At 53.7% G+C, this 10,914-nt stretch overlaps 1 protein-coding gene across 1 annotated transcript in view; it reads right to left on the minus strand.

Annotated features, from left to right (window-relative positions):
• MAN1C1 (mannosidase alpha class 1C member 1) overlaps nucleotides 1–5,536 on the minus strand; it is a 151,575-nt gene extending 146,039 nt beyond the window's left edge. The window contains exon 1 of the mRNA XM_027519995.1: nucleotides 4,804–5,536. Within this exon, the coding sequence (XP_027375796.1) occupies nucleotides 4,804–5,343 (540 nt within the window). The 5' untranslated portion in view covers nucleotides 5,344–5,536. The remainder of the gene's footprint in view (nucleotides 1–4,803) is intronic.
• Nucleotides 5,537–10,914: the final 5,378 nt, after the last annotated feature.

The following is a 10,914-nucleotide window of genomic DNA, read 5'->3' on the forward strand; positions in this document are numbered from 1 at the left end:
AAACTGAAGGACAAGGGGGTAAAAATCTTTGGTGGATTTTCAACTCAAATAGAGCTCTTCGAAGGAAAGCTATTTAAATCTGAAGATGTTCCTAATATTAATTATCCTGAACATCTCACAGGCTCAGATTCACATGCTACGAAGAACACAAAGCCCTTTAATTTTCCTACCTGTCCCTGAGACTAGCAGTGATAAATCAGATATACAGAGAAACCACATGTGACTAACAAACCAGCCCATTAGTGGGGAGCAAAGATCATCTGCCAAGATGACTTATCTGGACATAGTCACACATCATAACCAGCAATGTCCTGGAGGCTTAAGACAGCAGGCATGGAAGGCAAGAGCTGGGGCACTCTCTGCCAAGTCTCAGGACTCCAAGGTAACTCGGGCATCTTCCAGATGCCTGCTATCCAGGCATGAAAGATTTTACTCATGACTGCCCCCTCCCCAGTCCCCTCAAGTTGCGCTTGGAAAATTACTGCAACTTCTAAAAGGCTTCTTGGGTCACAGAGCTGCTGAGCCCCCAAACCTTGCTGTGGTCTCTGCTCTGCAACTCCTGGAATTCCAGGTACCCTCAGGAAGAAGACCTGGCTTCTGCCACCAGCAATCTTAACTGTTAGTTAAAGATCTTTACTGCAGCCACTCATTCAAGTATCTGGGCTCCAGTGAAGTGTCAGATCCTATCCTAGGTGCTTGGGCAGATCCATAAATAAAGCAAGTGGGAACAGATGGGAGAGAAGACTTCCCTAAACGCCAATCCCTTCATTTTACTGTGAAAACTGAGGCCCAATGACAAACAGAAATTTTCACCTGAGGTCAGGGTTGATGGCTTGGCTAGGGCCTGAACCCAGGCAGGACACCCAAGAAGACTGTCACATACAGTGGTGCAGAAGAGCACATTCTTTATATGGGTGCCCCACTCTCACTGACCAATTCCCTCTAACAAAAGCCCCCTTCACCGGAAGAGACAATTGAGGTTCTTTAGATTAGCAACCAGCCATCATTAGTAGGACCCAACACTGTCTGAAACCTTTCATCGGGATGTAAGCCTGGCAAGCTATTCACTCCCAACCCTTGTCATGTGTTCAGTTCAGTCCAGTCGCTCAGTCGTGTCTGACTCTTTGCGACCCCATGGACTGCAGCACGCCAGGCTTCCCTGTCCATCACCAACTCCTGGAGCCTACTCAAACTCATGTCCATTGAGTTGGTGATGCCATCCAACCATCTCATCCTCTGTCGTCCTCTTCTCCTCCTGCCTTCAATCTTTCCCAGCATCAGAGTCAGCTCTTTGCATCAGGAGGCTAAAGTATTAGAGCTTCAGCATCAGTCCTTCCAATGAATATTCAGGACTGATTTCCTTTAGGAGGGACTGGTTGGATTTCCTTGCAGTCCAAGGGACTCTCAAGAGTCTTCTTCAACACCAAAGTTCAAAAGCATCAATTCTTGTCATATGTGAGAAAGGTCTATTGAACTTCAATAGCAGCCTACCTATGACCCTAACATAATTATAACAATAATTTCCTACATTATCATCAGATCTGTAAGGGAAGGCAGTCAGTAAGCCGTTTCTCATTCTTACCGACCCCTTTACTCTCCAAGATGAGCCCAAGATGAGGCTCTGTCACTGTTCAGTCCCATCTCTGAAGTTCAACACGTGTAACAGGAATACTTAGCTATGTGGTGCTAGGGACACAACAGTGAACACATGACCATCATCAACAAGGCACAACACTGTCCCTAACTTCAAGGAACTGAGACATGCTGAAAACAGGGCTGGGAAAAGCCCAACTGCTAAGGAGCCCGTGGCCAGACTGGCAGTCTACTTAGGGGCCGGGTCTGGAAGCAAGCGTTTACGTAACCAGTCTCTTTCCCTCTCTCTCATTCCACTTTACAGGAGGAAAAACAAGGTCCAGGAAGGAGAGGAAGTGGCTTGTCCAAAGTCAGACAGCTGATGATTGAGCGGACACTTGAATCTATGTTCTCTGGGTTCCCCTTTTCACCACACTGCCTCCTCCAAGGTTCCAAAATTACAAGTGAGGAGAAATCGTTGGTTCCAGTGACAGATGGTTTCCTGATGTGTGAACAACTAGAACAGGCAGCCTCAACTCATCTTATCAGCAGAGACCTTGTGTCCACGTCCATCTCTCACACCAGAATGTTCATAAGTATACTTCGTTGATCTAGAGCCTGAGTGTCCAGTCGTCATTCACTCTCATTTATCACCCTCTCTGAATCGCTCCTGATGCTTACTTTTGCTTTAAAAACCTCATCTTATAAGAACAGAGCCCTTCTTATCTGATGCTAGCTCCCCCTCTGCTCCTGGGGTCTAATCAATCCATGTCTGGAAATAAGCAAGCCAGAGAGGAAAGCAGCAGTCCCTTTTCCGAAAACAGGCACCTTTCTAAAATGATCTACCCCTGGGCTTGGCACAGATAGAAATTTAAATGAGAAGGAAATAAAGACATCCTCCAGCAACAGTCAAACGCATTCCTCATCAGGTGGGACACCAGGGAAGTTAACTCTGTGTTAACAGCTAAACCAGACACTGCCCGCATTTTTTTGGGGGGTGGTTATTTGGGGAGGTGGGAAAGGGAGGGGTCCAAACTCAAGACATGTGAAAAGACAACAGGCTTCAAAACATAATAGCATATATAGCAGTCCTGTCCCCTCCATTCTGAGGAGCTTACGGTCTTCAAAACTGTAAGAGCGGGTTCACTGAACAACCAAAGGTACAGACAAGCAGGCTTCTACCTACTACCAGGGGTGTACAGAGACGCCAGACGGAAAGATCCAGACACCTGGCAACTGACACAGACCTCCACCCATTGTGTTACTTTATACTCACTGCAAAGCAGAATCTCTACACCTCCCACCATCTCCAGCCACTGCAGCAAGTCACTGCCCACAGCCTCTGCCCTCAAGGGAGGTTCTCTTGGTATAGAGGGGCAGAACTTGGTTCCCCACTGACCAGCCCACTCTTCCTACCACGGCTCCCAACCACAGGCTTTCAGAAATGGGTCACAGTCTTAGATGCAAATGCAGAACGAACTGCTTCCAAAGAGGACAGTAGTTAATTCCTAATCCTTTGGGGGATCTTTTGGAAAATCTAATGGCAGCTCCACACCCCATGAAAAACTGCATGCATGCACTTTATATGTGATTTCACTGGGAGTCACTGCCTTCCGAGGAGGTGTGAAAGGGTTAATGTGCTCAGAGGCAGTTTCAGGAAAGGGAGCTGGAGTGGTTCAGGTGAGTATTCAACAACACAGCTTCTTAACCAATGGGGGAGAAATGATGCCCCTTTCTTAGCTACTGCAAGTTCTAAGCTTCAGTTAACCTTTGGGATTTCCGTAAGGATTTGGAAACTGACAGCGCACACTTGCACACAAGAAACAAGGACTCCTCTTTGTGATTTCCGATCCTGACATCACAAAATGTCCAGCGATTGCCAGTTATTCAGTAAGATAGAGTCTCCACAGGGCTTAGCATAGAAAGCTGAGTTACAACAGCAGAGAGAACTAGGGGAGAGGTGGGTGCTGGGAGAGAGGGTGGACTGGACAAGGGGAGGAGGGAAGCTCAGCTCTCAGCTGGCTCTGAGCAGATCTTGGCAGGACAGGTCCTGACCCTTGCTGCCTGCTCTCCCTGGAAATCACAGCAGACTTGCTGACTGCTCTGCAGCAAACCAAGAGGTCCAGAGAGAAGCAGTCCTTTCCTTCTGGGTCCACGGGGACTGAGGAAGATCTTCTCGATTCTAGGGAGGAGACCCTGGCCCACTGCTTGCCCACAGCCCCCTCGTGGTCCACGGGTGTCACTGCAGCCCCCTCCGCAGTGCTGGGCAAAATCCTCACAGGCGGCTCCAACAGCAGGCAGCTCTAACAGTGGTTGAGCAGAACATTTAGTTATCAGTGGCGGCTTGGCAACTGTCTCCAAGCCATGGTGAGGCTGCATTTGCTTTTGGTGTGTTAAACTAGGACTCAGATTCAGACTCAAAGTGATCCATCTAACCCCTCTCTGGTACAATCCCTAAAGGAAACCAGTCCAAGACCTGCTTCATTAAGCCAATAACCTCAGAACTTCTGTATCATTACCACTACCTTATTGATCACTGCTCCTTGTATCACATGCAATTATGTACAATTGTTCCAAAGCTCAATAGAAACAGTAAGAATGTAGGACATCTTCTGGCTTGTGGGTTGCTGGCTAGATTACAAAATACTTGCAGAACATCAAGTATCCCCCAAATTCTGGATTTCTAGGTAGCAGATCCTAAAGGGATTTAGGAGATGTCATGACTTAAGGACTCACAGTGAGAAAGAACATGGCCCTTGGCCCCTTGGAACAGAAAGGGTGCCCATTAATGAACCCTACTCCCGTATTCTTGCCTCGAGGCGGCCCTGGACAGAGGGGCCTGGTGGGCTACAGTCCATGAGGTCTCAAAGTGTTGACGCCTGAAGCGACTGAGCATGCATGCATGCATGCAGCACTCCACAGAAATCCTATTAGCATCTCCAAAAGGGAGGGAGCAGGGCCCACCTGGGCTCAGGACTAGACTGAAAAGACCAGAAGCTGGGGGTGAGGGAAAGTTGGTCTAGGGCTTTAGCTACCATCTATCAGGAATGTGGATGGTTAACTGAACCCAGCACTGGAAAAGTGTGCAGGAAGGAGTGAAGGTGGGAAGTTTGGGAGGAGGGCCTCGAGCAGGTCAGGGAGCCGGGGAGTGACTGGGGGTGAGGGAGGATGGGTGGAAGCACAAGAGCCGTCTTTTAAAATATTCTGTGGAAGGAGGAGGAGAGTCCTTACCTCCTTGATTTTCTCCCGCTGGGTATGAACTAGGCTCTGGGGCTCCTTACTCCTGTCGGTCCTAGTCCCCAGGACCGGGTGGCGGAGGCGGCTCCGGAATGCCTTGAAGTCAAAGCCAGAGGGAACGCTCCCCTCCTGGGGTCTGAGGGCCGTGGCGCCGCCGCCCCGGGCCGCCGTGGCCTCCTCCCGGGGTCCAGTGGGGTGCGTGCGGCGCAGCCACCCTTTTCTGCGCCGAGAACTGGCTTGGCTGCCGGGGTCATCCTTGCCCGGGGCTGGAGCCGCGGGGGCCGGGTTGGGAGGCGACTCCTGTCCGCGGGCCCGCGGGTGGCTGGCGACTTGGGCCACCGCCTCCAGGCCGGGCTGCTGGGTCCGAGGGGCCAGGAAGAGGCGCTTGAGGCGAGAGGAGTTGGGCAGCAGGAACAGGGCCCCGAAGCACAGGGTGACCAGGCCGGAGAGGAAGAGGAGGAAGACGAACTTCTGCGGCAGCCGCAGCCCCCACGGGGAAGCCGGGACGAAGCCGGGCACTTTCCTCACGAGCATCTTGACCGGGCACGGGCCTGGGGCACGCTCAGCTCCGGCCGAGCTCCTGAGGTCTTCGGAGTCCAGGCACTTGTCAGCAGCTGGGCTCGGCGAGCGGAGGTCGTCGAGGGCGCGGCGCCCGGGGTGGGGGTCCCTGAGAGTTTCGCCCTTTCGGGGGGCTTGTTCCCGGAGTTCAGGGAGTTTGGAGAGAGTCCTCCCGCGCCGGGACAGGGGGAGCTGCGGCGGCGGCGGCGGCGGCGGCCTCGGCGGGGCCCGGGCGAGCGAGGCAGGAAGGCTCGGGGCCCGGGCCCGCGAGGGTCGACCGCGCACCGCAGCCTTCCCTCCGGCCGCCGCGCCGCCCCTCCTCGCCGCGGCCGGAGTCCGCGGGGCCCGCGCCCCTTCCCGCGCTGCGGCCGCCGCCGAAGCCCGTCACATGCCGTCCGAGGCGCCCAGGCTTGTCCACGAGGAGGGGCGCCCGCAGGCCTCGTCCCCGAGCTGAGCCGCCCTCAGCAACCCCCAACCACCCCGGCCCAAAGTTTGAGCCTCAGAAGCAGTTTCCCGAAGGGGTCGACTCCCGGGGGCGGGGGGGCGACGCGGCCGGGCTGTCAGTGGCGCTCCGAGAGAGCGCTGGAGCGGCCGGGTCGCGACAGCGCTGGGGGCTTTGGCTATCGGGACACGTCCACAACTTTGCTCCGCCGCGGGGCGGGCGCCGGGGAGCTGGGGGTGGTGGTGGTCAGGCACTTCTGAGCCAGGCGAGGCAGGGGCCTGGGGGGGCTCCCGGGAGCGGAGGGATGCCTGAGCCGGGTCCGGGGCGTAGTGCCGTTCGCGACCAGCAGCGGCGGGGGCGGCTGCAGCTGCGCTGGGGATGGGGTGGGTGGGGGGGTAGTGCGGGCTCCCGCCCCTCCAACTCTCCGTAGGGCTCCGGGTTCCCGCTGGGATCACCTGTTCTCGGTGCCCGCCGGCTCCGCTGAGCGCGTAGTCCCGGCTGCGCCTCCCCCGCTGCAGCTGGCTTCCTCGCCGCGGCCGCTCCAGACGGGCCGCTGCCGCCGCCGCAGACTGAGCCGCCGCCGCTGCCGAGCCTGCGCCCCAACACGCGCGCACACACCGTCCGGACGCCCCCGCCGCCGCAGCTCGGGCTTTCACGGAGGCAGCGCCCGCGGCCCCGCCTCCCGCCGGGCCACGCCCTCGGGCCACGCCCACTGCGCGCGCCTCGCCGTCCACCGCCGCCACGGCGCCGCAGCCGGGCCAGTTGGCCTGGCGACCCGGGGTGGGGAGTGTGCAGGGGCCTAAGCCCGAGTCCAGGAGAGGGCCCGGGACTCCAAGCCACGCCCCCTTCCTCCAAGGGCCGGCGCCGCCGCGCACACGCCCCCCCCCAGCCCACCAGCACCAATGGTCCAGCTGCGCGGGGTTGGCGAGGGCGGGGGGTGGAGAGCGGCGCGAGGTCATTGGCTGCCTCGCAGGGATCCCCGTTGGGCTGCGGTCCCCCATTGGTTAGTGCCCAGCATTCGCCGGACTGTGAGCGACCGAGACACCCCCCACCTCCGCCCCGCTTCTTGCCCCCACCCGCGCGGCTCAGGTTGCTGGTCCCCTGGAGCGGGCAGGGGACCCAGCCAGTCTGCTAGGACCCTGGCGGCCGTTCGGTAACCTCACTCACCCCCTCAGTGCCAGTCCAGAATTGGCAGGGAGCCGGGAGCTTGCCCGGGGGTCCCAGAGCTTCCGCGGGAGCCGTGGAGGTGCTGCTGTGGCCGGCTGTGAGGAAGGGCTGGCTGAAGCCCCCGGCCAGGGAGCTGTGGCCACGGTTGGGCTGAGTTCAGGCAGGGTTTCCACCGGACGCCCCCCTCCCCCCCGCCCCCGCACCGGCAGACCACAACTCTGCCTTCCTTTTCCTATGGCCCGAAACCAGGCCGGGGCCCCTGGGTGGGGCAGGGAGAGACGCTAACCGCAGCGGAGTGTAGGGCAAGGAAGGAGAAAGAACCTTGGTCGTCTGCGTAGAAGACCACACACATCATGTGACACGCGTACCCAGAGGCCTGCGTGTGTTTATGTGCACGTGTGTGCTTCTACGCCTAGATGCAGATGCACTCGGAGATAACACGTGGGTGTGTACATGCACACAAACTTACGCTTAATTTAGGTAGAACTGATTTACCAAAGCGCATGTAGATGTATATGCATATTATACATGTACTAATTTACGTATTAGTATAAATAGTGACACGTACACACATACCCACATGATACTTACACAACAGGTCCAAGAAACACCCACGTGTACACACTACCAGACGTAGAGACACCGGGGTCTCCACCCCAAGGCCCTCACCCTTTCCTCCCTTCTTCTCCTCCTATTAAACCTAACTCAAGGCAAAGAAACACTATGCTGTGTGGGTCTTTCATGCAAAACACTTTATAGAGACAAATAACAGCAGAGGGAGAGACAAATTAAGAGGTGTAATAGGCAAGAGGGAAAATATCCGCTTTCAGCTGCAATTTAAAATGAAATGCAGCGTTGATGAGACAGAAAATACTGCAGGGAGGCCTTTCCAACAGAAGCGGCCCAGGCGGGCTCTCACCTCATAAATCTTGCTTCTTCCCTGAGGCCTGGTGGGACTCGGACATCCTTCTGCCTCTGGCCAGGCCACTGACAACAGACCCTCCCCTGATGTTTAAATGCCTTTGGCATGTCAGTTTCTTTCCGTTGAAAATAAAAGATTGCTCTGGGTAACAGGTGCAAATATTTTGGTCACTGGAGATACATAGTTTCTCCCCACCCTACAAGCACACCCAACTTAAAAATGTGAAAGGCCAGTTGAGGTGTTTCAGTCTCTCATGAGTTTGACTGTCAGGAGTCAGGTGCCTGGAACCAGCTGTGAACATCAGAGACAAGCATGTAGTCCACTTGGATGCAGGAGCCCAGAGATCTGGCCAGGCTTTTGCCAATCTCCAATGCCCAAGCGTCTCCCTACTGGGACCCACCTTGGGCAGAGGGAGGCTTGTCTTTGGAGAACCAGACAGGAAGGCAGCAGGCACTGGAAGCACCCCACAGCATATCACGTTGAGAGTACAGGGGAAGTCACTGTTCAGTCCCCTGAGAAGGGAGGACCCAGGAGAAGGGGAGGAGGGTCGGCAGAGTCTCAGAAGGCTATTTGAACTAGATCCTCACTGTGATTGTGACACAGTGACCAATCTCTGGTATGCTGGTGAGCTGGCGTAGAAAGTGAGGCTGCAGCAGGATTCCACAGACAGCCTACAAAAACAACAACAACAACAGAGCCTGGGGGGACAACTCCATTTCAAACCGATGTCATATTGGTGATTTCATGACGTTGGTGATCCCATAACCTTCTATAATCTCCCTAGCAAGCTTTGGAAGGACTGATGCTAAAGCTGAAACTCCAGTACTTTGGCCACCTCATGCGAAGAGTTGACTCATTGGAAAAGACTCTGATGCTGGGAGGGATTGGGGGCAGGAGGAGAAGGGGACGACAGAGAATGAGATGGCTGGATGGTATCACCGACTTGATGCACATGAGTTTGGGTGAACTCTGGGAGTTGGTGATGGACAGGGAGGCCTGGCGTGCTGCGATTCATGGGGTGGCAAAAAGTTGGACACGACTGAGCGACTGAACTGAACAAGCTGGCTGAGGGCCCATCTGGAGGTCCCTTTCCACATCCATATCCCTAACCTCTGTAGACCTCACACACATTATGCCTCTTCTCTCACTGGATTTTTACTATTGATAGGCTGTCCCACAGCAGACTTAGTTCCTCACAGCGGGAACCATGCATGGCTTGTTCACCTCTCTAACTGCCCTAAGTCTTAACTACAATATCTGGCACGTGAGTGCTGTGTTTGTTGAGTAATGAATGCAGAGGTGTGGGAGTGGATGCCCATTTCACAGATGAGGAAACTAACGCTGAGGGAAGAGAATAATAATGGACCAACATTTTCAATGTGCTGAAAACATGTTGCTTCATTTACTTTCAGAACATTCTAATGAGGTAGATATTATTAACAGGCTCATTTTACAAATAAGAATACTAAGGCTAGAGAGAGATTTAGGATAAGTTAAAAAGTATCTCAGTTCAGTTCAGAAACTCAAGTGGGACTGGGAACAGAAATAAATAGCATTTTAAAATCTATTCTGTCAACAAATATTTATTGAAATTAGATACTAGGTATTGGCCTAGTCTCAGGTTGGTCAAAGATGAGCAAAGCATGGTCCCGGTTAGTATGGATTCATTCTCAGTAAAGAGCTATTTACTGAACACCTACTATGTGCCGGGGGTTGGGGAAAACAGCCCTAAATAAGGCAGGTGTGTGAAGCCTGACTTCAGGGAGCTTCTCGTCTAAGAGGCAACAGGAACTCGCTCAGCACCAGGAAGAGAATCACCGTGCACTGCGTCCTGTGCTGCTCTGCTCTCATCCTGTCTGCTCTCACAGTGACTGTCTCTGAAAGATCCCAGGTACCGAGATGGGGAAACTCAGGCTCAGGGGTGTGAAACGACTTGATCACACGGGGAAAAAATGGCAAATATAAGAGAAAACCAGATTCATCCATGCTGGGATCTATGCTCTTTTCTGTTAATAATACCAATAGTAACTAAGCTTAATGGGGCACATACTATGTGCCAAACCCTTACAATGGCACAGAGATTTTAAGGATCTTACCCAGTGTCACACAGCTGGGAAGTGGCAGTAGAGAGATTTGAACCCAGCTGGTCAGCCTCCAGAGCCCTTGAGTCTTTGAGTCTATTGTTCCCCTTTTACAATGCCTAAAGAGCAGGTGCTGAAGGAAGTCAGAGCTGGGAAGGAACATTGGCCTCAGGCAGAATTTTCACAGGCTTGTTGGGAGGATTATATGAGTTCACTCAGCCATTCAGTAAGTATGTATTGGGTACCTGCTATGTTCCAGGCAATATACTAGGCTTTAGCAAAATAATGAGGAGCAAAGATGGATACATTGTTCCCATCATGGAGATTACAGTCTTAAGGGGAAGAGGAGTCTAAATAAATAATCTCCCCAATAAATCTGCAAGCTGAGATAAAAGTGAGCGATGTTGCTCTCAGAATGATGGATCTGGACCTAGACGGGGGTTGAGGAAGAAGAGGTCAGGGAAGACATCCTCTAAGTGGGATTGCCTAAGCCAAGAGTGGCGGTGAGAACACCGAAGCTGAGGAGACAACATACGCACAAGTCTTGGTGGGGAGAGAATATGCTAACTTTTGAGAACAGACTAGTCAGTACGTCTGGAGCAGAGCAAGTGGAAGGGAAAGACAGGAAGCATCACTGAATGATTTAGGGCAGGAGCAGGAATGTGTGTGTAGGGGTGGGTGGGTGGGTGGATTCTGATTAACATTTTTAAAAGGCTATTGTAGCTCATTGAAAACAGAATGGAAGGCAGGAGTGAATGAAGTGGGTGCCTTTCAGAGGATATTGCAATAGCCTATGGTGGCTTGGATTGGGGAAGTGGGAGATGGACCGGCCCACAGGATCCAAATCATGCTCAGAATCCAGAACTGAGAGGACTGGGTGAAGGCTTGAGATTGGGCTTGGATAGGTAGGGAGATGGCTGCAAGGATTCCCGGGT

The sequence above is a fragment of the Bos indicus x Bos taurus genome, chromosome 2 (genome assembly GCF_003369695.1).
Source record: "Bos indicus x Bos taurus breed Angus x Brahman F1 hybrid chromosome 2, Bos_hybrid_MaternalHap_v2.0, whole genome shotgun sequence".
Classification (NCBI taxonomy): Eukaryota; Metazoa; Chordata; class Mammalia; order Artiodactyla; family Bovidae; genus Bos; species Bos indicus x Bos taurus.